General features: G+C 41.9%; 2 protein-coding genes across 9 annotated transcripts; both read left to right on the forward strand.

The window, feature by feature from the left end:
- Positions 1 to 377: 377 nt before the first annotated feature.
- LOC103473317 (cytotoxic granule associated RNA binding protein TIA1-like) lies at positions 378 to 16989 on the forward strand. 4 transcript variants are annotated; one of them, XM_008423439.3, is made up of 12 exons: positions 378 to 600; positions 2517 to 2613; positions 2799 to 2897; positions 5858 to 5912; positions 6232 to 6319; positions 6792 to 6867; positions 6961 to 7066; positions 12747 to 12845; positions 12928 to 13012; positions 13644 to 13785; positions 13884 to 14032; positions 14860 to 16989. In XM_008423439.3, the coding sequence occupies exons 1-12, from the start codon at positions 575 to 577 to the stop codon at positions 14996 to 14998; spliced, it is 1161 nt and encodes a 386-aa protein (XP_008421661.1). In that variant the 5' UTR covers positions 378 to 574; the 3' UTR covers positions 14999 to 16989. The 4 variants fall into 4 exon arrangements, with proteins under 4 accessions (XP_008421661.1, XP_008421663.1, XP_008421664.1 ...); XM_008423441.3 differs by having other exon boundaries at positions 13887 to 14032; XM_008423442.3 differs by having other exon boundaries at positions 13644 to 13770.
- Positions 16990 to 17101: 112 nt separating this feature from the next.
- c12h2orf42 (chromosome 12 C2orf42 homolog) lies at positions 17102 to 25933 on the forward strand. Of its 5 annotated transcripts, XM_081613095.1 has the most exons (11): positions 17102 to 18890; positions 19316 to 19341; positions 19439 to 19503; positions 20040 to 21081; positions 22149 to 22250; positions 22407 to 22487; positions 22665 to 22769; positions 23962 to 24069; positions 24149 to 24249; positions 25267 to 25429; positions 25564 to 25933. In XM_081613095.1, the coding sequence occupies exons 4-11, from the start codon at positions 20076 to 20078 to the stop codon at positions 25788 to 25790; spliced, it is 1893 nt and encodes a 630-aa protein (XP_081469221.1). In that variant the 5' UTR covers positions 17102 to 18890; positions 19316 to 19341; positions 19439 to 19503; positions 20040 to 20075; the 3' UTR covers positions 25791 to 25933. The 5 variants fall into 5 exon arrangements, with proteins under 5 accessions (XP_081469221.1, XP_081469222.1, XP_081469220.1 ...); XM_081613096.1 differs by lacking the exon at positions 19439 to 19503 and having other exon boundaries at positions 19316 to 19389; XM_081613094.1 differs by lacking the exon at positions 19316 to 19341 and having other exon boundaries at positions 20039 to 21081.
- The last annotated feature ends 1755 nt before the right edge of the window (positions 25934 to 27688 follow it).

Raw genomic sequence — 27688 nt, forward strand, 5'->3', positions numbered from 1 at the left:
TGTGTGTGTGTGTGTGTGTGTGTATGTATATGTGTATATATATAGAAGAAAACAAATTAGCTAATGACTTGATTTATGTTGTGGAGAGAAACAAATTTGGTTCAACTAGTGGAGAATGTTGGTCTTGCCCTTGTATTTTTTTTTCCCTCTTTAGGAAAGAACATTTATGAGGTGTTTTGCAACAAAAATAAAGCTCGAGTTTTATGTCTCGAAAAAAAAAAAAAAAATAAAAAAAAAAAAATATATATATATATATATATATATATATATATATATATATATATATATATATATATATATATATATATATATTTATTATTATTATTATTATTTTTTGTAATTTGCGTCCGAGTCGCCTTTGGCTGAACTGTCGCGCATGCGTGTTTGGAAACAGCCCCCGGTCGCTCCGCCATCTTTGTCGGCAGCCCATTGTTCACTCCGAAGCTAACAACGGTGTCAAATCCCTCTACATCTTGTATTAAAGTATCCTGACTGTGTCGCCGACAGCTGACTGTGACCGTCGTGGATTTGCTCACAAGGTCGCGACTTGTTTTCGGCCACTAAGTGAGACAGAATGGACGACGAGCAGCCGAAAACCCTGTAAGTGTATGACTGCGTTGCTCTTAGCTAACCGCTTGTATTCGTCACACAACATTAAGCAGTACATGTAATAGAAACGTCTCATAATACCGGTTTTTGAACAAGAAGTAGCTTTATAAGCTGCAACTGTCTAGCTATTATCTCGATGGCAATAGCATATTTTATGAGAGGTTTACAATTGCTGTAGTCGAAACGTTTAATGCTAGCCAAATAACTAAGCTAGCTACTTCCAGAAAAATCCTAAAAAAAATACCACTTGGATCAAGCTTCTTTCTTCGAGTACAATAGAAGCGCTTTTTCCTTTTGCGTTTTTGAAAAAAAAGTATTGCTATAGAAACCATTAGTTAAATTCTTTTGTAAGTAAAGGTGCGTTAAGCTGTACTATTTTGTGTGTCATTCACTCCTGAACAACGGTACATTGGTGATGTTGGTCCTTGTGCAGGCCAGTAGTTTTATAACATCATCCCTAATGCCTGTGCTATTTTAGTAGACATTGTTCAACACAATAAACCACCTAGACATACAATCTTAAATGCATTTTGTCTTTTTCTGAAGTGTTTGGTGATGATTTTGTGCAAAAAAAAAAAAACTTTAATTCGAAAAATAAGCATGATTATGTGTCAGTATGGGTTTGTAAGCAGCTTGCAGCAGAAATGCACAGTGGTATTGATTTTAGAAACTGTAAAAAACTAAACTGTTAATTTGAAAACTGTACTAGTGTTCGTTGGGGTTGTGAAATTAGTTGATAAACAAAAATCAGTTCAAGGTTAATGATAAAAAATCAGCAGCACATTCAGAAACTACATTAAATATGAGTATTTTCTGTAGAGTAAAATCATTTCTAATTACTTTATTCAAAGGAATGCTTTGTTTTGGGTTTTTAATGTAAATAAATTTAACCATGAATGTTAAATTTATTTGTTTAATTGTATCTTTATTGGAACAAAGCGAGTAAAACTAAAAGTTGAAATTTAATATTTTGGATGATTTCAGTTCTTCATACTGCTATTTTTTTTAATTTTCTCCCAAATTTCCAAAGATTTTTTTTTGCTGCTTGGAAGCTAAGAATTTCAGTTTTAATTGGAATTTATTTTTTAAAACCACATTTCTTTACTTTTAGCATCAACTAAGTCTTATAGACTACATCACCAAAATTATTTTTGTAGTTTACAATTTTTCTGCATTTTATATGTATACATGTATTTAACACCATATCTTAAAAAGGAATTGGTTTATTATTTATAAAGGATTTTCAGGCTCGGTGACCTATTGGGTGTTAGGATCTTGCTGCCAGCAGATTCCTACATAATGCAATGGGAATAATTGGGTCAAGACTTTCTGTCCTATGTTTCTTAGTGAACACGAATACTTGAGGCGTGTTAGCAGATGGGGATTTATGACACTATAGTGTAAATTTATAAACTGACTGAATCAGCATTTTTAAAATTTTACCCTACTCCTGTTGTAAATCTTCGCTTCAACTTTTTCCCGAAAATCTTCCAAATCCAGAGCGTTCCAAGTCAGACAGAGATTAAAATCTCAACACAATCAAACCAGAGCTTGGCTGTAACATGTTCAGCCTTCCTGGTAATCGCTAAAAGCAGCTCACCGCCAACGCCGGTTTAATAAAACATCACGAAGGAGAGATGTAGCCTTAAAATTTGAAATAAGAAGAAAAAAAGCGAAAAGATCCGAAATGGCTGAAAAAACTCTTTTTCAACATAAAGTTTCTTTTAAACAGCTTTTTGTGCCTTATGCCTTTCCAAACCTTCAACCACCTTCCAATCCTTCTCCATCTGAATTCAGCTCCAGACGAAACACGCGTATACGCTTCCTGCTGCCTCACCCACAATGGCTCTGTTTACCATCATCGTGAACAGTCCCTCATGTTGTCTCGGTGCTGTTTGTGTTTTCAGGTATGTGGGGAATCTGTCCCGGGATGTGACGGAGGCCCTCATCTTGGAATTGTTCAGCCAGATTGGGCCTTGTAAAAGCTGCAAAATGATAGTAGATGTGAGTTCACCTCGTTTCATTTCGTCTCACTGGTGGCGTTATTTACTTCGACTGACCGGATCTGATGTCTGTTTGTGATGCTATGCTATTTTCTTTTCCAGCGGCGCGCTAATTCCGCGGCCTCCCATTTTTATCGTCTAATTCAGAGCACGTTTTGTTGAATCTGTGTCTCTTGTCCACTCCAGACAGCAGGTCACGATCCATACTGCTTTGTGGAGTTCTATGAGCATAGACACGCCACTGCTACAATCGCAGCCATGAATGGTCGGAAAATACTGGGTAAGGTAAGCTATCATATCTCCTTAGCGAGCCGCCGAGGGCGAGGCCGGGTGGGCAAGGTTCTAAACAAACATCCCGTTAAAATGCGGCTCACTTCCTGTTTTCCTGCTCTGCTTCATGTTATTGATTTTTTTATTTTTATTTTTAAATGTTATTCCCCTGTGTACAAAAATGTCTGAGTTCGTTCTTTCTTCGAATGTTTCAAAAATCTTGAAGCATCGTTTAAAGATTTGTAGTCACATTTTGACTTCTGTGTTGAGGACTTTCCTGTTTTCATTTGGTTTTTTTAAATAAAAAATGCACATCAATGATTTTCTTGTTTAGCTTCCATTAGTTAATCTTCTGATATTTGTAATTTTATGTTGCAGATTAAGTGCAGACTCTAATTTCTTAATGTGTATCATGTAGATCTCATTAAAGCTAATTTATTGCAGGATAGTATTCAGACTGTGTGCAGACAAAGAAGCCAAGAAAAAAAAGTCAGAAATAGAAAAGCCTATGTTTGCATCGCATGTTGATGCGAAAGTATTTTTCTTTCTGATTCAGCAGTTTTCTTTCTGATTTTGATCATTTTTCCATCCTAACATTGATATATTGATTGGTGTATTTTGCTTTCTGGACTTAATCTTCTTCCAAATGAATTCTTGCTGCTTGCATCTTTAAATATCACCAGAAATGTTACTTTTAACCTCTCACAGTCAAATTAAGAATGAATTACTTTTTCGTTCCTCAACTTCATCCTCTCACCTTTTATAAACCACTTCACCTCTGTAACTATAATAAAACTAATAATGTTCATTCTGCTCATGTCGACACCCACTTATCTTCTGTTTAGGAGTTTCAAGTTAAATAGTTGGAAGACTTTGTCACATTAATACTTGTTTGACGTTCCCAAGCTTGTCATAGCTGAAAGCTAACTTCAGAGATTCTGTTGACTAAAAAAGTAGCCAGCGGATCAAAATGTTGACATGAAATAACTCCTAACTTGTAATTATTTCATGTTCTTGGTTAATTGTAAATATAAATACCATAGATTTTTTTTTTTTTACTGTAGCACCAGTCACCTTCTGAAACATTGATGAACTCCATTAAACCAGCTTCACTAATTATCAGCACAGTGAGCCCTGGTTTATGATTGGTTGATATTCATTTCAGTGATTTAGTTATTTGTGAAGTAGACATTTCATATCCTAGTTTTTCTTTTTTTTTTACCTTCGAGTGCTAATTTTAACCAATTAAATGTTTTCTTTTACAACTATAATATAACAAGATACAACAGAATTGAGAATATTTTCCATCCTTCCTCATTTACATTCAGAGCAGAGTTAAAGTTGTTTCTAAAATGATTACAAATTTTCAATTCAGTTTATTTATATACCACTAATACACATGTCATCTCAGGGAACTTTACAAAAACAATCACTTCAATCTAATACATTCCAATTGAACCAGCTATTGATCCAGCTTATTATTCAAATTAGAGATTACATTTTTTTAAAACTATTTAAATCCAGCATTCACTCCTCCTGGACAAACATGTAGCGATGCCAGACGATCTTTGTCGTTGACTCTACAGTAATCCCTCCTACAAAGCAAGCATGTAGCTACTGTGGAGAGGAAAGACTCCCATTTAGCAGGAGGAAACCAACAGAAGTGGCTCGGTGCTAACATCTATTGTTGGCAGTGTACCACAGCCAAAAGAGAACACTACCCCAGATTTTACGTCTGTGTGGAGAGAAAACAACTGACAAAACATAAAGCTTACAGTTGAAATAAAAGCAAATAATCCAAATTGGAGAATAGCAGAAGAAGAAAGTGGCAAAGTGAGGTAAAGTGGTCAGAATGTCCTTCAGCAGCACAACTGCAGAGATTAAATTTTACAAATTTTTAACAATCTTAAGCATTTTAGATCTTTCTCTGAATTCCTTAAATTTCCAAAACATCACTGAATCAATTTTTACATGTTACAGCAAACGTGAATCTTTACTCTTAACATTTTTACCTTTTTTATTTGTTAGTCTCTCATTCACAACTGCAGACCCTAATGTAACAGAAACTAAACATTTCTAGTTTTTTTTTTCTTTATTCACTCAGTCATAGCGTTGGCACAAAGAGTGTTTGCAGTAACTTGGTAGCACTTGGCTTGCTGTGTCCACTGATTGGGGTTTTAATCGTCCAATCACTGATCGGGGCTAATCAAACTGAAAATCACCCGGTAACCAGCTGATTTCTCTGCTTTTGTACCATCAAGGTCATGTTAACACGTGTTAGGCTTCCATACAACAGAACATGTTAATGAATGCAATATGAACTCCTGTTTGTCTCTCCATCCTCCATTCTGTCTGTGTTTCTGAATTAATTGAATTAAATGTGGCCCTTGTGTGTTCTTATGCGACATGTAACTTTCTTTGACCTGATTTTAATCGATGCTCTTCTGTGCCCCTCTCCGCCCTTACATCTTTAATGCTGTGTGTTCTTTGCAACCTTATTTCCACATAGAATCCACATAAGAGCAATTCTTAAGGAAAATACTTTGAGTTGAAAATATTTTATCCTCAACAGGTATTGAAGGACCATTTGAGGAGTATAACAAGTTCGTAAAAATCACTTGTTTGTAAGTCCCTTGTTATTTGGACCTTACTTCCTACAGTTTTACTCCAAATTACTAGCCTGAACAAGTCTTTAATATCCCTTTTATGTATAGCAATGTCTTAATTTGATGCAGGTTATATGTAAAATTAGACAACCATGGATAATTGGTTTGTGTTGGTGGTGTTATAAGCATTTCTGTGGCTTTTCAGAGGCCGTTCTAATCAACAGTTCTCAATCACAAAATAAAACCAAAAGTAAAGCTGGTTGTGTGACCCCCCACCCTCTAATCAGAGAACAGCAACCCTCTTTTTGGAGCGCGCCTCTCATCTCACTTTTTCGTCTTCCCCTGCTCTTTGCGTCTTGTCTCTTGCAGGAGGTGAAAGTCAACTGGGCCACGACCCCTACGAGCCAGAAGAAAGACACGAGCAGTAAGTAACTCATGTGACGACGCTCGCAATTAATCATTCACTTGCACATCTGTGGATGTGGAAAAAACATATTTACAAACACACACATGCCTAGAATTTCAGTTTTTATGAAAAGATGACAAAACTATAAAGTTCAATGGTTGTGATTCCTTTTACAAAATACTATATTGTTTAAAGTAGAATCTTTCTATCAGGAGATTTGTGTAGTTCATATGCGAGATGTTAGCTTAAATATTTTTATATTCTAAAATGTATTCCAGTAAGTATTTTGACAGTGTTCAGTTTTATTTTCTAAAAATCTGTGCTTTTATGTCTTCAGGTCACTTCCATGTTTTTGTTGGAGACCTTAGTCCAGAAATCACCACAGATGACATAAAAGCAGCTTTTGCTCCTTTTGGAAAAATATCGTAAGTTTCCCCTCATTGCTGCACGTCCCACGCTCTTCCCCTCAAAATATTTGTGCTGCACACGCTCACAAAGTGCTCAGTAATTTTGAACAAATCAAAAGGAACAGAGAAACTATCAGAAGCAAAAGAAGAACCACAAGTTTTGAAAGAAGGTTGTTTTTTCTTTCAGAAATGTTAAATTGAAGATCAGTACCAATCTGAGAATCGGACCGATGGGGAAAATATCTTGAGTCCAGTTTGTCACCCCAATTAAAATAAAAGCAAAATTATAAATTGTGTTTACCGTCTAAGTTTCAGTCAACACTTATTTTTGGATTTGAATTTCAGCTGCATCTTAATCTGATGAATGTGCTCATCTGCTCCGTTTTCAATCTATCAGCACTTCCCAATACCTCTGAACAACTTCTAATGTAAAACTCACATTATTATTAAACTGTTTTATCAAACTGTGTGTGAATGTGTTTACATGCAGGGACTGTCGCGTTGTGAAAGACATGGCCACAGGTAAATCTAAAGGCTATGGTTTTGTCTCCTTCTTCAACAAATGGGTGAGTGTGTCTTCACTAATTTGTCTGCTGGTTCTGAGCTCCAGCTGCAATGTACAATCATTGTTCTTTTTTTAACTCTCTTTGCGTGTTTAGGATGCAGAGAACGCCATCCAGCAAATGGGGGGCCAGTGGCTAGGAGGACGGCAGATAAGGACCAACTGGGCCACAAGGAAGCCTGCTCCTAAAACGACAAATGAAAGTAAGTTCTATTTCATCCCTACTGACCGTCAGAGGCGGTGCTTAAAGCACTGAATGATCACTCTTGCGCATGCACCGTTCAAGAATCTTATTACCAACATGGTCACGTGCGACACCAGTAAGTCTATATAGTCACGTGACAATGACAGCTCAGTTCCTTTTCATCTTCTCGCATGCAGGTTGAATAGGTGGTAAGTATTTGATTGTTGCTTGTCGCTGGTAGCCTCGAGACTATGGTTGGAGCTGCGAGGATTTTCTCGCCCTCCAGAGGCTGCGCAAGCTCTTCATTTATACAACTTTGTTCTTCGATTGGTAAGTTGTTTTTCTCTTCTTAATCGACGGGAGCGGCGGCGCGTCCGCTTCCCACGTCGATTTTTCTGTTGCTGGTGGTACGGCGTTAGCCAACTCCGACCGGCTTGTTGCTTAGCCGTATCGGCTTGTATTTGTGGCAGCCGCGTTCGGATTGCCTTTAGTTGATTGTATTGCAGCCATTGTCGGGATTGCTTTTTCTTTATATTGTGCCGCCATGTTGGCTTGTATTCTGTTTAATTGCAGCCGTTTTTGGGCTTGCTTTTTGCTAACGTTGTGCAGCCGTGTTCGGCTCGCCTATATTTTGCTTAATTGCATCCGTTTTCGGGCTTGCTTTTTGTTTACGTTGTGCAGTCGTGTTCGGCTTGCCTCATACAATATTGCAACCGTGCTACGGTGGTTGTAGTGCTCCTTGCAGCTTTTTTCTCTGCTTGGAACCCCTTGTGGCATTTTCTGCTCGACCGGGTTCCCAAGTCCATTAGGCTAAGTGTCAAGAGTGGCGATTTCAGCTCGACCTGACCTTGTCTTGTGAGCGTGAGATGCTGGACGTGCTGGGCTGCAGAGTCTGTTTGGCACCTCTCCAGTTGGAGGACGGGCATGATCTGTGTCCCCCTTGTTTGGGGACTGATCACCTAAAGGAGGCCTTGACTGATGCGGCCTGCCCTAATTGTTCTGTTCTGCCCTTGTCCCTGCGTACCTCTTGTTTGGCTGACTTTCAAGGTGCCAGCCAGCCTGCGAAGCGTATGGCTCTTGAGGCTATGGAGCCTCCACGTAAGAGGACCAAGAAGAGCTCCAGGGATTTGGAGGGCCTATCTGGGCAGGTGGCCCATCTTACTTCTGAGTTGGAGCAGATGAAAGCACTGCTCGAGTCCCTTAGAAACAGTGGTGGCTCTGGTCTGACTGGAGACCCGGACCCAAGGCAGAGCTCTCCGTTTTAGACAATGATGCTCTATCCCTGGCAGTGTCTGGTACTGATTTCAGCATCCGTTTGAATCTGGCTCGCATATGTCAACAGCTAGTTCGCGTATCTCTTCCTGCTCTCAGTCGGAAGAGGATGATTCGATAGTGGGCGCTTTGAGAACTGCGCTTGCTCGGTTGCAGCTGGATGCTCCACAGAGCCAGCCTGATGCTTCCAGTGCTTTCTTTCGGCATCCTATTACTAGGTCGTCCTTTATGGTTCCCCCATCTCCGGACTATGTGAAGGAGGTTCATGCCTGTTGGGAAGACACTAGGGCCTTTTCATGGCCAACCTCTGATGGCAGGGCCCTGGCGGCCATGCAGGATGCGCCCAAGTTTGGCTTGGGTCATATGCCTTCTGTCGAACCTGCCATAGCATCCCTCATTGTGGCTCCAGATGAGGTTCTGAAAGCTAATGCTAGGTGTCCTCGTCCTCAGTGTCGTGTGACTGATGATCTGCTCTGTAGAGCTTATGACTCGGGGGTTTGATTGGGGCGACTCGGTAATTCAATGTCGCATTTATTACTGGGTCTCTCAGCCTCTCTGGAGGGCCTGGCGATTGATGCGCCTACTCAAGGTTTGATGGACGCATCTCTTCATGTTTTTGCTCTTTTGTCAAGGGAAATTGGCCGTGTCCTGTCTACCCTTGTCCAGGCATGACGCCAGGTCTGGCTGGCACAGTCTTCTCTTACTGAAGCCTGTAGAAGGACCCTGATGAGTCTTCCAGTGGACCCTGGGGAATTGTTTGGCTCTGCTGCGCTTGCAGCCTTGGAGCGGTCGGCCCAGACTTCTCATACCAGGCAGCAGCTGGCCGGCCTTTATCGCAGGCGATTGCAGCGCCCTGCTGGGAGTGCCTCTGCATCTTTTTCACGCACTTATCCAACCCCGTCTACACGCTCCATGGGGCAGCCACGGCCTGCTGCAGGGCCTCCTCCTGGCCAGTGGGATTTTTCCTGGGGTCGGGCTCGCATCGCTTCTCAACCCCGGCAGTCCACTCGGCAACCCTCCCGACCTCTTAGGGACAGGGGGGTTCGGAAATGATACCGAGCTGGCGGTGGGACACTTTACCCCTGACCAGCTCAGTTGCTGGACTGCTCTTGTTCCCGATCCATGGGTGGTGTCTACACTGACTCGGGGTTACATGCTACAGTTCCACCGCCTGTTCCTGGTCGAGTCAGGATGACAGTGATTCACGACCAGGTAAAGGCTCAGGCTCTGAGCCACGAGATAGACGCCTTGCTGGCCAAGGGTGCTATATTGCCTGTCGACCTCCTGCAGGATCCAGGGGGCTTTTACTCAAAGGATGTTTTAGACCCAAAAAAGACTGGCGGACTTCGTCCAATTTTGGACCTGAGAGGTCTCAATGTGTTTTTGAAGACTATCCCTTTCCACATGTTGAGCGTCAGGAATGTGCTTCAGACAATCTCCCCAGGCGACTGGTTCACCTTGGTCGACTTGAAGGACGCCTACTTTCATGTTCCGATTGCACCACATCATTGGCAGTTTCTCCGCTTTGCATTTCAGGGCAAGCATTTTCAGTTCAGAGTCCTTCCATTCAGCCTCTCTCTGTCCCCGCCTGTGCTCACTCGGTGCGTGGCTGTAGCCCTGTGTCCTCTGCAGGCCAGGGGGTTGAAGATCCTCCCTTACTTGGACGATTGGCTCATCTGTGTGCCCACAAAAGCTCAGGCAGCGGTGGACGCACGCACATTACTCCATCACATAGACTTGTTGGGTCTTCATGTGAACTGGCAGGAGCAACTTGGTTCCATCTCAGGAGGTCACTTTTCTTGGGATCACGATGTACTCCTTCACTATGACTGCTCACCCATCGCCTCAGCGTGTCGAGGGCATTCTGCAAATGCTGCCCTCCTTTCTACCCGGCCGTTGGGCAAGCTGACTGCTGCTGCTACAGTAGTACCCCTGGGATTGTTGTCTCTGCGACCGCTACAGATGTGGCTCAACAGCCTAAGGCTACACCCATCTTGTACTCTGCACCGATGCAGGAAACTGCTGGTGTCCAATAAATGCCTCGCGTCACTGGCTCAGTGGCGAGAGGCAGAGTTTATGACCAAAGGGGTTCCACTGGGCTCGCTGCCAGCTCGTCGAGAGGTTGTCCCTACCGACGCATCCACCACAGGATGGGGTGGCAGCGACGGATCACCCGGGGGACATGGTCTCCGCGGGAAAAACTGCACCACATCAATGCCTTGGAGTTGGAGGCTGTGCAGCGGGCGTTGCGACACTTCCTCCTGGGCCTGCGCGGAAGGCATGTCCTGGTGCGGTGGTTTTTCATATCAACCATCAGGGGGGGACACGGTCGATAACATTTGCTGAGGCTGACCCAGAAGCTCTTGACCTGGGCAGCCCCTCTTTTGCCAGCCTGAGGGCGGCCCACATTCCAGGGGTGCAGAATGTCCCGGCCGATATTCTGTCTTGGGGACGCCCACCACCGGGGGAATGGAGGCTCCACCCGGAGGTAGTGGGGGTCATTTGGGAGAAATACGGCATAGCAGCTGTGGACCTGTTTGCGTCCCAAGAGACAACACATTGCCCTCTTTGGTTCTGCCTGGCAGACAGTGCCAGTCCTCTGGGTCAGGATGCACTGGCACACGATTGGCCAAGAGTGCTGCTCTATGCTTTTCCGCCGCTTCTCCTTCCCCAACACTCCTGAGAGTCTTTCAGGAGGGGCATCAAGTCCTTCTAGTTGCCCCCTTGTGGCCGGGGAGAACCTGGTTTCCACTGCTGCACAGGCTCTGTTGCAGCTCTCCAATGCCTCTTCCCCACAGGAAGGACCTTCTGTCACAGCTTGGGGGATCGGATCCTGCATCCCAATCCCAACCGCCTCCAGCTCTGGGTTTGGCCGCTACGAGTCCTGGCATCTCCTTCTCAGAGTATGACGGAGATGTCTGGCATACAATGACTAACGCCAGGGCCCCTTCGACGCGACTGGTGTACACTCATAAGTGGAAAGTTTTTAGCAGTTGGTGTCATGCTAGACATGAGCATCCTGTACACTGTTCTATTTCAGATATTTTAACCTTCCTTCAAGCACTGTTTTCTCAGGGTCGGTCTCCATCCACTCTGAAAGTTAATGTGGCTGCCATCTCTTGTTGGCATGTGGTGGTGAATGGAGAGACAATTGGCCGTCACAAAGACGTTTCTTTGTTTCTGAGGGGTGCCCGGCGCTTGCACCCTCCCTTATGCCCTGTCGTACCTGTGTGGGACCTCTCTCTCGCAGAGGTGAGCCTTGAGTATTTGTCAAAAAAGACTGCCTTTCTCCTTGCCATGGCTTCGGCGAAGCGGGTGGGTGAACTACATGCGCTGTCTGTTCACGAGTCCTGTTGCCGTTGGAACCCAGCTGGCTCTGGCGATACTCTTTGGCCTGACGTGGCATTTCTTACTAAGGTGGCCTCATCTGCGAGCCACTCTGTGCCCCTCCAGCTTGCTCGCTTTGACACAGATGGGCCTGATGAACCTCTCTGCCCTGTTTGGGTGCTGGAAGCATATGTCAGACTCACAGCTTCTCTGCGGCAGTCTGATAGTCTGTTTGTTTGCTATGCAGGACCCCGCAAGGGGCAGGCCCTTTCCAAACAGCGTCTTGCACGTTGGGATTCTGGATGTGGTGGAACAAGCATACGTTCTACAGGGCCACCAACCTCCTGCTGGTGTACGGTGGCATTCCACCAGGAGCATTAGTGCGTCATGGGCCGCTATGACTGGGGTCACTCTGGAGGCTATCTGTGCAGCAGCCTCCTGGTCATCTCCAAATACTTTTGCTAGGTTTTACAGTGTAAACCTGGCCGCCTTTCACCCACTGGAAGGGATCATGTCCCAGTGTTCGTCGTCATCCCAGTGAGGTGGGCATGTTTTGAGATTGTTTCTTTTCTGTGTGTGATTACTCAGGACTCTGTTGGTAATCGTCATCCAGTGCTTTAAGCACCGCCTCTGGCGGTCAGTAGGGATGAAATAGAACGAAAGTTATGACTATAACTACGGTTCTATGAATCCCAGATGACCTCCAGAGCATTCGTCCCTCGGAATCATCGTGTTTCGCGAGAAGATTAAGGGACTGAGCTGTCATTGTCACGTGACTATATAGACTTACTGGTGTCACCAGGGGTCACACGTGACCATGTTGGTATAAGATTCTCGACCTGTGCATGCGCAAGAGTGATCATTCAGTGCTTTAAGCACCGCCTCTGGCGGTCATCCGAGATTCATAGAACCGTAGTTACAGTCGTAACTTTTGTTTGTGGCGATTCTTGTCGGTAGGATTCCATGTAGATAAGATGTTGTTGCATTTTCGTTGGTTTTTATTTTCTAGTTTGGTGCGTTCTGTCCTGAACTTTTTTCATGTGTCGTCATATCATCCATATTTGTCATGTTTTTCTCCATTTTTTTCATAAATATTTTAGCAGCCAGTACCAAACAGCTCTCCTTCGATGAGGTGTTAAACCAGTCCAGCCTCAGTAACTGCACAGTCTACTGTGGAGGAGTCACACAAGGTCTCACAGGTCAGCAGCTGTTTAATGACACCACGGTGAAGTCTTGGAAACACAATTTTAAAACTTTATTTTATTTTATTTTATTTCACAGAGCAAATAATGAGACAGACCTTCTCACCTTTTGGCCAAATAATGGAGATCCGTGTTTTCCCAGAAAAAGGCTACTCCTTTGTGAGGTAAACTGATTTTCAATTATAGAAGAACCAATCCGATATTAATATCTGTATCGGTCCCGATATTTTAAAAAAATCAGATCAGGTGTCAGGGACAATATGCTTGATATATAATGGCAAATCTATGCAGTCTAATTCTTTGCTTTGTGCTCTGAGTGACTTCATTCTTTATTTATTTTAAATTATATTTAGGATTCCTAATTGCTCTTTCTGAACCATTTGAAAGAAGGTTTGATCCACTTTATTTTTACATGTTTGACCAAGCTAGTCAACTTATTATTTTTGTCAGTTTCTTTAATTTTACAGTGGCTGTTCTAATCCTAATTTCACCAACTGAACAGATGAAAGCTGTTTTTACCAAGCTTGTGAAGCTAATGGTATATTTAAGTGTGCTGTACTGGGGCATAAAGTTTTAATTCAGTACATTTATGTCTGTTTTTCTGTATCGGATTGGATCAGGTGATACAAAACCTCAGATATCGGTATCGGAAGTGGAAAAAGTTTATCGGTGCATCACTAATTTTAGATGCACCTGTCTTAGGCAGAGGATGATCTCCTTGTCAGATGAACCTTATACAGTAGGATAACTTGATATCAGGTCGTACATAATGTCTCAGTGCTTTGCTTTGCACAGGTTTAACTCCCACGAGGCTGCAGCTCATGCCATAGTTTCTGTAAACGGCACCTCCATAGAGGGCAACATAGTAAAGTGCTACTGGGGGAAAGAAACGACAGACATTGTACAGGGCCCCATACAGCAGGTACAGATGGCACAGGTAGGACCAACCTTTATTTCCCCTTTGAAAAAAACAAAACATAACTTCTGTTGGTTTTGATTTTATTTTTCTCCTCAAACAATCTATCTGTACTTCAGCAGAACACGCTGAGCTTTGCAGCCCAACCCTATAACCAGTGGGGCCAGTGGTACAGCAACACGCAACAGATTGGTCAGTACGTGCCCAACGGATGGCAGGTGCCAAGCTACGGCGTCTACGGACAGGCCTGGGATCAGCAGGGCTACAAGTGAGTGGAAGCATTTTAACGATCGAAATAACCTGCTCAGAAGAAGCTACACTGACTGCCTTAAAGAAGCAGCTGAAAACACATTTGTTCATGTTTTATGACACATGTAGTGATCTTGTGTGGTTTTATGTCTTGCATTTGGAAAAGCACTTTGTGGTTTTCCATCTGCAAAAAGGTGCCATCTAAATAAGGGTTACTTACTTACCTAGTTACTTAATTTCTGTGGGTTTATCATAAAATTCACTGCAAAAGTCTAATAGTTTATACTCTTTAAAGTGACAGAGGTTATGTAAAAGATGTAAAAAAAAAAAAAGTCACCTACGTCTTGTTCTGTGGCCTTTGAAGACGCAGTACCTTGTGATACTCCAGTACTGCAATGAAGAATGTCTGGGTGTACTCCAAGTTCGGGCGCTGCTAATTTTACCAAGGAGAGATTCCAGATAACTTGGCTTGGCCTCTTAGCCTCACAGCTTACAGAGAGAGAGGGCAACTATTAAGGCTTTTAACTTATTAGTTGCCCTTTAAAAGTTACCAATAAAAGCTCTGGGTTTTACAGTTTTTTTGTTTTATTTTTGGTGTGCTTTTCTGTCAGAGGATAGACTTTTCCTTCAAAATAAAAGCATCAGATTTGGATTCTTGTCCATAATTAACACTTAATGCATGTTTGATCTTTAGTTTATATGCATCTGAAATACCGGAGTATTTTCAGTCTGTTGTGCTGCAACACTGCTTTGCTCTGTGGAAGGAAACCCACATTTCTGTGATTTTTGTTTTATTTCTAGTAAAACGTTCAACCCCTGTGTTATAATTTTTGTTTCCTGTTTTAGTCATTTACATGCTGGAGCTGGATGGACGGGCGTGGGCGCCGTGAGCAACGGGGGCATGGTGGAGCCTGCGCAGGGAGTCAACGGGACAATGCTAACCAACCAGGCAGGCATGAGCACCACTGGATACCCCACCCACTGATCACAGATCCCCCCTCCGACCCTCTCTTAGCGCCCAAGGACACCAGTATTACACTCTGCGGGGGGAAGGAAGGAGCGCATCAGACGTGCTCTGACTGTCACACCACAAAAATTACTTCTAGTGAAGCTGGTCTGACTTTTTTTTCTTCTTCTTCTTCTTCTTTTTAAACCAGCCCAAAGCCTCACCCACTGCCCAAATCAGCAGGTTGAAACATGACAATACACAAGTTAAACACTGATAAAGCCACCGCTAATGCACATTGCATTCCTGGAGACCCCTCCGCCCCTCCGGTTTTTATTGTTTGGTGTGTTCATGGCCAAATGCAAATTTAACATTTATCTGTTTATTATATTTCTAGCAGAGAGAGTTTAGTTCAAAGAAAACAAGTGTTACATGAATTAAAGGAAACCTTTCTATGTCCTCAGCCCCTGAAAGCCAAAGATCAAGGGCAGAATTTTATATCACTATTTAACAATCATCAATAGAGGGGAGGACGGCGAGGCGAGGCGCTCGGTAACCTACAGTATTGCAAACACAGCCGCTCCACATACCGACAAAAAGCTGTTCCTTTTTCTCTCCGTTAAAGCGCCGCCGACCTCGACGTCGTCGCCCTGTCCGCTCGTTGCCGTAGTGACGCAGCAGTCCCGAGTGAATTCTCAGGGTGTGCTCTAGTTTATTCTAATGAACCGTGGAGGTCAGCAGGTTGGGAAGGAAACTGGTCACAACAAAAAGTTGCAAACAAACGCCAGGGCTTCTTCATGCCATTTCCTGGACCGGACCGGACCTAAACGGACGGAACAGACGGAGGAACTCATCTGTGGATAAAGAAGTGTGTGTGCGTGTGTGTGTGCGCATGATCTGATGCTTTTACTCACCAAGATTACATCGCTGTCATCTACCCCCCAAAAACCCAGAAGGGACTATGCCATTCTATTGTTTTTTTGTTTGTTTGTCTGTCTGTTTGTTTCTTTTTATTGTGACGGGGGAGTGGTTTGCTACAAAACTGCTTGAGAAAGATTTTTATTTGTTTGTTTTTTTTTATTTTCCGGGCAACGTTAAATGCTGACATTGTATAAAGAGCTTTCGCCTTTTGTGTTTCATTAAAGGACTGAGGAAACGTTGAGGCGACGCCATCAAATAATGTACGCGCGAGATCCTTTTTACGTTTGGACGCCAAGTGGCTGTCGACCTGATTTTTTTATTTTATTTTTTTATTCGTATCTATCTAAACAATTGCAGGGATTACTGCCACTCTTATCTTACGTACAGGCAGACAAAGATTGCACAACACTTGGTTATCCTTCCACGAAATTTGAAGTACTCTAAATTTTCTTTCTTTATTTCTTTCTTTTTCTTTTTTTTTGCATTCCACTTTTTCTGCGCTTTTTATTTGGAAGCCTGTTATATGTAAATAGCCAAACGGTCTGTTTAATTGTACTCGAGCTGTATAAAGACATGTTCAACGAGAATGCGTGCTTGCTCCTGGTTGGGGGAAACGGATTCCGGCGCCTGTTTGAAAGTAGCATCTCTGTCCAGTGCTGGTAGAAGCAGAGCAACATTTCACTCGTCCAGCAGACTAGAGGACAAGCAGCATTGCTATGTAATGCAGAAGTCTTTAGATTACATTTAAAGGAAATAACACGAACAAAAAAAAATTTAAAAAAATAATTTAAATTATTGTTTTACACCACTGTAGTGATTGTTTTTATAGATTCCGAAACCTACTTCTAGCGCTCAAGACTTTTGCAGCTTGTCTACAGTCATGTTCGTAGATTTGGAAAATCCATTTTGTTGCCTTATCAAGTTGAGTTACTTTTAATTTAACCAAAAAGAAATGAATAAAAATAAGAGAGTAGGCAGTGCCTATGAATGTTTTCAGCCTACGTTTTTGAGAAGATGAGTTCTGTTCATGCATCAGTGATATGGTTTGTATTTTTGCTTTGTCCCATTAAAAAAAAACAAAAGCTGATGTTTATAACAGCTCACATTTACACCGTTTACTTCTCATCTTTGGAAACAACTTGATCAAATCAAGCGCTTGTTTGTAATTTGTAGCTAGTTTCCCTGAAAAGAATGTTTGAAAAAAATGCTTTAACTGTACAATTGAGGGTTGAATCTTCTGATGTGCTGTTTTTTTTTAAAAGGTTTATAGCAGTGCAAGTGGTCACTGAAAAGTTTTACAGACTTAAATGGAAACTTCATCATATAGTGACAACTGTTGCAGATCTACTTGGTGCCTCGAGCCGTTTTGGTGAACTCGCCTCTCATTTTATGAAAAACGAGATTTTTGTTTCATTGTTTAAAAGGGTTTTTGGAGTGAAGAAGAAACTTCTGAGATAGGCAATGGTCGCTGCAATTTTAGTCAAAAAGTGCTTTAAACTGAGTATTCTGAATCAAATGATGTTTTTTCCCACACCCTATGATTCAATCTGTTTAAAAACCTAGATCAGAAATAGGTTTAGCCTTAAAGTCACAGATTTTCTCCCCATTTTTTGTTGTTCTGCTGTATCCAGTTATGGCCAACTTTCAGCTGTCAACAGATTCTAAAATATTTCATTATACAGCAGAATAAACAACCGACAGTGACTGCTAAACAAGCCCAGACCATCACACCCCCACCTCCATGCTCGACAGCTGATTTCAGAGGTTTGTGACGATATGCTGTTTCACCTAACTTCTCTAGCCTCGTATGTACAAATCACAATGTTCAAGAAGTGTCTTTGTTCCATCAGATGTGATTTTGCAAACTAAAGTCTTATTTTTTTCAGAGGGCAGGTTTTCTCCTGGCAACTATACCAGACTGGTCATACTTCTGTAAGTCCCTCCAATTTTATGGTCACTAATATTAACATTTAGCTTTCCAAGTGAGACCTATGGTGTCTGAGATGGAGCTCTTAGGTTTTGTAATTTTCCTGACTGCTTCACTGTCTGGCCTTATGAGTTTGCTGGGATGCCTCAAATGTTTTCCAGCAGTCATTGTTTCATCCTTTAGATTTGTGGCATTAAGAGTTTAGAAATGTGGCCGTAGATAAACAGTAACCACTGGTTACTAAGGTCCTTGCTAAAAAAATAAATTCTCCTTTTTTGTTGGCAAAGTAAAAAACATACTTTTAAGAACTTGATTATTGTAGCTGGTGATCAGTTAATCAATAGCATTAGCCTGACGATATGCTGAAACAGCATATCGTCACAAACATCTGAAATCAGCTGTCGAGCATGGAGGTGGGGGTGTGATGGTCTGAGCTGATTTTTTTTCCCTCCCCAATTTGGCTTAATTTTAATAAGTGACTAGAATAAGCTTTTCAATCTTCTGTCCAAAAAAATTCTACAACCAGGTTAATACCCTATTTTGTCAGGGGTGCTTGCATGGGCAGAATAATTTGAATTTTTAATACAGATGATGTCTTATTAAATATTGGACCAGCTCATTTTAGAATACATTAGTAGTCATTGACGATATTACAAATATAAAACGGTGATAATGTGATTAGGTTGGCTAAAAGTTGAATGTTTTCGGCTACCATTTTCATACTGCAGGTAGGTTTTAGCATTTTGTCGTCTTTATATGTGACGACTCATGAAGAATGTTGAAAACCGTCTATGGACGTGACATAAAAACAAAAACAGGATATTGCTCAAAAGAAAAGCGCGTAACAAAACCTCCAGGAGCTCGTTTATTCTGCTCATGGTTTAAATCAACTACATATACCGTGATTCCTCGCTTCCGAAGCGCACGTCCCCTGTCTGTTCGACACGTGATATTCACCAGCCAATGGGGAGGTCCGTTACAGGCGCAATGCGGGTATCTGGATGTAAGGAGGAATGGCGACGGTCGAGACGATTTAGGAGGCCAGAGTGAAGCAGAATTTGACCAAACAGAGGCGGATGAGAGGTAGTTCGAGCATTTGTTTTTAAAATATTCCTAGAGAAATAGGCTAGATAGACTGTATGGTTACAAAAGGTTCTGTGTAGCAATTATACACATGCTTGTTATATTTGAAGCACTAAGAAACATTTGAACTGATGTAAGATCAATGAGGCAGTGTTCTTTTATTACAAGTTTAGTATTAAAGATGGTATGCAGTGGTGTATGGGTTTTTACCCCCCACTAACTCAGTGCCCCAGAAAAAACGCAACTGGACAATGAATTATGTGTCACTATTTAATGATTTGTTGATGGTACTAAGTTTTTAAAAAGCACAGTTCAGATTAAAACTTTTCTCTGTGATGCTTGATGACATCACAAGAGGTTCTGGAATTAACTTGAATTGGTGAATACTATGGCAGAGGAGAAATTTTTGTTTCATTTTTATATAGATTCTAAAGCTCTTGAGATGCAAGAGGTTAAACTTTTTATTCTCCACCTTGATGACACCAAACTACGATAAAAGGTAAGTTTGACAAAGAAGACCATAATCGTTCTTGGTTGCTTTTCTTCAGATCGAGCTTTCAAAATGGATGACATTGGATGGACATTTTGTTGTTGAGCTGACAAACTAGCTAAGGTGGGTTTGATTTTAAAGAAATGTTTGGTTTAGAGGAGGTCCTTATCTGATATTGATATCGGAAATTGGTCCAATTCCAACCAAAAAAATCAGTATTGGATTATAACAAGCTGCATCTAAAATCTCTGATCTGAGGATGCTGATAGATGCACTCTGCTCCAGCATTTCTATTCAGCAGTGCTCATCTTCCACACCCAGACCCATTGGTTAACAATAAATTGGGCAGTTGTCATAGCAATTGTTGAGTATTGTTCCCTGCATATTATCACTAGATCAAGCCTTTTGTAACATTCTATACTACAAAATAAGTAATAAATGTGCTCATGATATGTCCTGATATCGTATTGGCTCAATATCAGTATTGACCATGACTCAAAGCTGCAATATTAGTATGTATCGGAAGTGGAAAAGTTGTGTCTGGTCACTTGTAGTTTGGTTTGTAGCTTTAAAGTGGAACCGGCATATATAACATTATAGTCCTATTTAATTAATTTCTCAACCTGAAAGTTTTTTTTCTCTCTCTCTCTTTTTCAAAGCTTGTTTAGCTGAAATCTTTATTCTAAACCCCTGAAATGGACAGTGAAGTCATCGTGTCCTCCTCATCGGCCTCCCCTCAAACTCCCGCCACCCAGTCCAGCTTAGCTGCAAAGCAGCGAGAAAGCAGGAGGTCCACGGCCACAACTCCCGCCTTTCTCTCCAACCTGGGTAGGGCAACCCTGCGGGGCATCCGCAAGTGCCCTCAATGCGGGGTCTACAACGGCACCCGAGGGCTCAGCTGCAAGAACAAAGCCTGCGGCGTGACCCTCAGAGATGCCTCGGCGGGCTGTAAAAGCGGCAAGAAAGCCGCGGTGGAGGTGGTGAGAGTGATAACCGACAGCGAGGAGGAGAGTTTTGGGAAGGAGCAGGAAGCAGGAGGCGGAGGTGCGCAGGTGTTTTCGGTGTGCCACAGATGTAGAGGAACCACGCAGTGGGGCTTCGTGGAGCTGGTTCCCACAGACACGGCCATAGCTACCGGGGATGGAGCCACCTTGCTCACGCGCATCAACCTGGGCCGCTGCTTCCTGCCCTCGTGCAGGCAGGGCGAGAGGTCAAGCAAGCGCGAGCCAGACTCGGCGTCGACGGAGCCGTCCTCCGACAGCCTTTGCGTCCACATCAAGCAGGCCATAGACTGCCGGAGCCGCGCTACGCCGCTCACCTTCAAGAGCTCCGTCCTGGAGGCCTTACAGGCTTCCATCCAGGCCAGGGAGGAGCTGTGGCGGCTGGCCACCGAGTCCCCCGGGCCTCTGGTGCAGCGGGTTTCTAAAGACACCCTGGTGGTGAAGTGCCACACGGACTCGCAGCATCCTCTGGGCCTGCTGCACCTGACCGTGGCTCAGATGGAAACGCAGAACAACAACAGGAGCGTGTTTCACTGTAGCTGCCAGCTCAGCGCAGGAAGGATGAAACATGGCGCGGATGGAGCATGCTCTCTCCCGGGCGCTTCCGAGCCCTGCCTTCACTTCTACGCCTGCGTGTGCGCCTTCTCAAGCAACGAGAAGCTGGCGGCAGAGTTTGCGGCTTTCGTCAACTATTCTTCAGGTGAGGTTACCTAAAATTCGACAGAATAAATAGGATCCTTCACTAATTTATGTAAAATGTTACATCTTTGAATTGCCACATCTCAAACTTGCAGAGCCCACATTTAGATGCTCCGAACAAATAAACAGGGCCTGCTGGATTTGTGGCATGGGAACCTTCTTAGAGTTTTCTACAGACCTGTGTGGGGTTCAAAACTGGTCCTTTCTCAGTCATAATCATATCATAAATTACTCAAAAACCTCATTTTATACTTTTACTAACAGAATAAAATGATCAAAGATGTACAAATGTAAAAATCCATATTTGGTGTAGATCTGATGAGCATCATATCAATAATCTAAGTGTTTTAAGTCAGAGCTGATTAATTGCGATTAATACCGTCACTATGACAACTTTTGCTGATGATAAATTCCCCCAGAAATGATTGCGATAAACAATAACATTGTCGATTTGAGACGATTTTCAAGTAAAACGTGGATGATGGCATAATAATGCAAATTTGCCCTCTCAAAAACTAAAAAGGTTTACTTTTGTACAAAACATCCCACATTGGCACCGGAAGACATTTTAAATATCCAGAATAAAACATGGCAACCAAAAGCAATAAACAAAAAGGAAATAAAAATAACACACAACTTAAAACATATGTTTTGTCCCAGAAAGTATTGCGATACACGATAATATTGTGTTTTTGAGACCATTTTCAAGTAATGTATTGATAATGGCATAATAATGGAAGTTTGCTCTCTCAAAGATCGATAAACTTTGATTTTGTAAGGAATATTTAACACTGGAACTGGAAGATTTTAAATAACAAAAAAGAAAAAAAAACTATCAAAATGGAAACTACCAAAACCATAAATTAAATGGGATATGACATCTTTAAGCAAAATTTCCCTTCAAAACATTTTATTCACCAGAATGGAAAATATTGACCTCAGTTCAACTTATTATTCGATTAATTAATTATTGCGAAAGGCATAGTTGCTGTTGTAATTTAAAGATTTCTAAAGAGCCAGAGATAAAATGACAGCTGATTTTCAACGTGTTTTGTGTTTTCTCCTCAGTCGTGCAGCAGAACGCTGCCGGTGAAAAACCCCTGCAGCAGGCCGAACCCAACAACTCCCACCACAAAGTGAAGAAGCAGCGTTTGGATGAGCCCACCTCTGGTAGCCGTTCAGAACACTTCCTGATCTCGCACAAAACCCTTCGCTCTCCCTTATTAACATCAGTCTGAACCTTCCCACTGTGCTGCCTTCTTTTTCTGTATTCCTTCTCTTCCCAACCTGTTTTCCTTACCTCCGTCACTGCGACGCTCCGCCCAGCGGCGGGGAAAGAAGGCGCCCCGGCCTCCGCTCTGAGGAAAGCCGGTCAGAGGAAAACCGCTGGAGGGCTGAAGGCTGCAGGTGCTGCCTGTCTCACCTCTGAGCCTTTTTTTTTTTTTTTGCTGCCTGTCTTCGTCTTACTCTTTGCTGTTCATCTCTTTAATTCTCTCCGCTAATCCGGAGAGACTGTGTTCCATATGTGACGTTCAGCCGGAAGCTGACGAAACGTTTTCAGTGAACTGTGTGGGTTCTCCTCAGGCAGCGCTCAGGTGGTGGACGAGCTCTCGGTGACGATGGGCTTCCAGCAGTGGCTCGCAAGCGTGACCGAGAGGATCCATCAGACGATGCATTACCAGTTTGACGGTAACCTTAGCATTAAAGTTCTTTCATATTTAGCAAGGCATTGGACGTTGGAGCTAGTTGTCGTATCGTATCGCTTCTCATTTATCGTGATAAGAATTTTGAGTTATCATTGTCAAGATAGATACCTATTTAAGATGGTAAATAGTTTTACTATTTTCTCCACTGTGTTTCGTTGGGATTATCAATAAATATCAGTAAAATTGAAAATATTATTAAATCCAGTTACTGTAGTGATACAAATCAAACTTCTTTCTGTGACTGTTGTCCTGAAGAAGCACACTACAAATTTTTCAAGAGCAGAATTTATATTTGTTGGGCTATGTCATAAAGTCAAAACCATACAGTTATCTAAAAATAAGTAATAAAAAATTTGTATTGTCACTTTTATTGTTGTCACATTAGCACCAGAAAATATTGTGATAAAACTTTAAGCCCACACCACTAGGTGGAGGGCTGTGTATTCGTATCCCTTGAGTTTAGTTAAGTTTGAAATCGATTTATCAGAGTTTGTGTGATTGACCAACAGAAAGAAGTGCATCATTGTGAAGTATAATAAAAATATTTTATGCTTTTTACTTTGATAGTCTGAACATTGTGGTCTATGTTATGTTGAGACACATGTATAACCTTCACAGTGCTGCTTGGTCCCTAATGTTCTCTAACAAGTAACACTTCAGCTGGATTTACTAGTCAGCTGACTTCTGAAGCCAATTGCCTGCACCAAATTTGATTTCAGACCCTCAGATCAGCTGCATTTCTTCAGCTCTGTTCAAAACGTGCAATTTTCCTTCTTTGTCACAATGTTGTCTCAGTACTGATCTGTCATATAAAATCTCACTAATCATTGAGGCTTTGAAAATTAACAAAAAATAAACATGATCAACAATAATGAATGGCACTAATGTCAAAATTGCATGAAAATAACTGTTGACTTGATTCTCCTTTACATTTATGTTGCTGGTTTAGTCCAACGTAATTCACTCTTTTGTCCATTAGAGGGCAGTGCAAGCAAGCAGTTAATGGGCAATTTAAGCTATTTTTCTTACAACAGAGAAATATTTTATTCTGAAAGTTGGATTTTTACTGCCTAGAATTTATATATATGATCTATTTGGAGTAAACAAAGGGAAAACTTATACTTTTTCAAAACTTTAGCCATCACTTAAACCTTAATTTTGTTTCTTGTTGTCAGGGAAACCCCAGCCGTTGGTCTACCACATCCCCCAGGAGTTCTTCAACGCTCTCCAGCAGCGTCTGTCGCTGGGATCTAAGAAGAGAAGACTGCCCAACCTCACAACAGGTCAGTGTTTGAAGAAAAATGTCCACAATACTTTTCAAAAGCTCAACTTCTGTGAACACATTTCTTCTGTTCCTGTCAGCGTTTGTGAAGAACGACGGACTTCCTCTGGGCTCCTTCTCCAAGTACACCTGGCACTTCACCAATCTGCTGCACGTCAAACACATTTTTGACACTGCGGAGGTAAAATCCTGAGGCTCAGGAAGGAGATAAACTCTTTCTGGAACAGATAATGCGTATATTATGTTATTGCAAATATTTTGCTTGGAGCGTGATCATAGGTTGAGTTTTTATGGCTTGAATAACAAAATCAGATCTCAAAATCCATCCTTACGGCAAAGTGTTGGAGCTGATTTTGACCAGCCTAGAGTCACATTGCAATGTGACATAAAAAGTGCAGGATCCCTCCCCCAGCTCCCTGGTTTTAGGTGTCATGCTGTCAATATAATGCGCTAAATCCTAAATGTACTTGTGATATATGAAAGAAAAAGGAACGCGGTGCTTTGCTACTAATTATCAACTCTATGACAACTATATTCAAGGTCAGTAAAAAAGTTTTCATAAAAAAAAATAGGGAAGGAGAAGAAAGTAAATCAGTTATGCTAGCTTGACTATGACAACCTTAACGTAGATGTGCTGCAGAATTCGATTAGTTCAGTTAGAAAAAAACGGCGACCCACACAGCAGCTCTCTGACAAATCATCAGCATAGCAGGTTTTTTAATTAGCTAATCAGGTCATCACAATATTTTTGCTATTAATAATAATCACAAAACAGAAATCAAACCTGAGAACATAATATTGTAACGACTGAATGTTCTGTTCTTTATGTGGGTAATGTTTGACTCTTTTTGGAGTTGAGTCCTGATTCCCTTGAATGTAAGCTTTGTCAATCAGTTGCTCTGGCAACGGGTGTAGCGTAGCCGACACAGGGAGCGAGAAAACGGAGCTGGAGTGGTTTTGAGTTTTTCTTCAGTGGTTTTCCTGCGTTATTTTTCCCTTTTCTTGTGGCGCACAGGGATAAATTAATAATCCTTGCATCTCCATGTTTCATTTTGCTAACAGAATTGTTCTACTGGATGTCATGTAAAGGGATGGTATTTTTGCCGACCAGCGTTGTGTGCATGGATGAAATTTCTGATTGTGAACAATAACGTGCAACGTGTCTGTTGGTTTTGTGATCAAATACTTGGTCCACCAGCTGCCACTGGAGGTCACTCAGAGTTTTGTAAAGAATCTGGATGGCTCCTACTCTCGCTTTCATCTCCCTGAGCTGCCGCCTGAGCCAGAGTCATTAGACGTTTACAGAACGGAGCGTCCGCCGACCATACGACCGATGGAGCACCGCACTTTCCTCAAAGTCGGTACGTCAGTTTCCCTTTTTTAAAATGATCTTACATTTTATTTTAAAACCCCTGACAGAAAAAAAAGTTGTGGCTCTGCTAGGTTTTTTTTTTTTTATTGTTTTTTCTACTTCGCTTGTTTTGTTCCCCGGCAGGACCGAGTTCTGGGGACCAGAAGGAGTCCAGCCCCTTCGTGATTGAGTGGATCCCCAACGTTCTGCCTCGCTGTCGGATGGGAGAGCTCAGGATCAGCTTTGAATTCGGCCACCAGCAGAGCGGCCAATCGGAATGCCAGGAGAAAGCGGGCGGAGCGGAGAAAAAAGCTCGCAGAAAGTCGGACGGCTCTCAGGCCAAAGTCCCAAAGAGTGTCGATGTTCTTTAGGTGGTTGTATAACAGCTGCCATGTTCCTTCCACTGTTACTATAGCAATCGCACATTGAGAACAAGAATGTGTGACCTCCGCATAAATCTGTTTCCTAGTATTAATATATGCAAAGTATGGAGAATAAACTGCCAAGCAGGTTATGGTTCCTGGTTTCACTGCTTTATCCAGAGTTCAGAATTCCTTCTTTCACAAACGCAGCATACTTTTACTAGCAACAAGAAGTAAAGGTGTTTCATGGTTAGCATAGAAACAGCACAATTACATAGGCTAGTAAGGATTTAAAATTTTGAAAGTTTGCTTAATTTTGTACTTTATAACACAATAATGCATTTATTAATCTAAAAAACATTTTAATGCAGTTTGATTTGATATTAAATGTTTATCTGCAAAGTTTTATTTTTATTATATGTATCTGCAAAAACATGTTTGATTTAACAAAAAATCAGCAAAAATGACAAAGTGCTGAATAAATATTCATTAACATAAAATATATCAAGTAAAACATAAATTGGGTTAATAAAGAAGTGTAAAAAAATCAGATTAGCTTCATATTTATACACAGTGAAATAAAATGTCCTTTATTAGACAAAATCCAGATTTTATATCTGCACAAATTATGTATAAAAAACAAACCCTTCAGAAATGACGTTCAAATAGACAAAAAAAAGTCACAAAATATTTTCAAATGAATACATATATGTGTGTATAATTACAAACAACTTTTTGCAATATGTAAAATATGTTTAAGCATAAAAAAATTAGTTCTAAATTAAACTGGTAAAACAAGGACCAGAGGAAGACCATTTCTTGGCGATAAGTCTTAAAACACTTAGTTTTTGCCTTTTGAAATGTAACACGTGTTTTATTCTGAAAATACAAAATATATTTCTGCTATAGGTATATACTTTGTCATATTTATTTGCATAAATTACAATTATGTAATGATCTCTTTTCATTGGCCTTTAGGATAATAATCCCTGTTTTGGACTAAGACGTTTTGAACAGTGATTTGGGTGAAGTGACAGTTTTTTACCAGCAGATGGCAGCAGACGGCTGCGCCTCCAACAACTGATGGCTAACAGCTGAACCATAGCAGAGGCAGAGAGAGTAGACCAAATAAACGATCATGTTTCATCAACATTTGGAAATGAGTAACTACAGAATAAAATTACTCTTATAAGTTTGCTTCAATATATTGTAAATTGGCTGAAACTGGATTCCCTCGCCTCCCCTACCTCCCTTCTGGACATCGTAAAGCAGCCAGACGGTGTGATGCATCACTGAAAACATCACACGTTTCCAAAATGTGCCCAAATGTTCATGAATTAATTAAGATTACAAGTTATTACCATGAGCCACAAAACAGCACATTAGATGCACAGCTCAGAATAGCAGCTCACTCACTACCGAGTCTTTACACGAGGGATGTGGGCGTTGAATAAAAAAAATTAAAAAAACACATACACACACACAGACACAGGGCCAGCTCAAGGCCCCCAGGACATCAGAGTTAGTGCAGCCTCTGCCTGCGCAGGGGAGCCCGGATCCCAGACAGATCGCTTAGCTGTTTGTGTAGCCTGTCAGTCACAGCGATGGAAGACGCATCAATCCTCTCCTGGAAGGAAAAGCGTGCACATTCTGGCACTGACAAGCCCTTCACCGACTGAAAGATGTGCTGGCAAATGCCTGAGAGAGAGAGGAGGAGGCAGAGTTGGGCAGAATGAGTTACAAAAACTAAAATGTAGTCTTAAAAAAATGCAAATAGTTATCCATTTTAGCAGTCTAAACATTAGCGGTGGAACCTTTTTTCTCTCCCCCAGCCTGGAATGGCGACAGGATGCTTGATACAAATCTATTCTCACGTCTAGGTACAGCATCCTCATTGCTCTCATCAG

This window comes from Poecilia reticulata, chromosome 12 (assembly GCF_904066995.2).
Source record: "Poecilia reticulata chromosome 12, P_reticulata-male-v2, whole genome shotgun sequence".
In the NCBI taxonomy this organism is placed as follows: domain Eukaryota; kingdom Metazoa; phylum Chordata; class Actinopteri; order Cyprinodontiformes; family Poeciliidae; genus Poecilia; species Poecilia reticulata.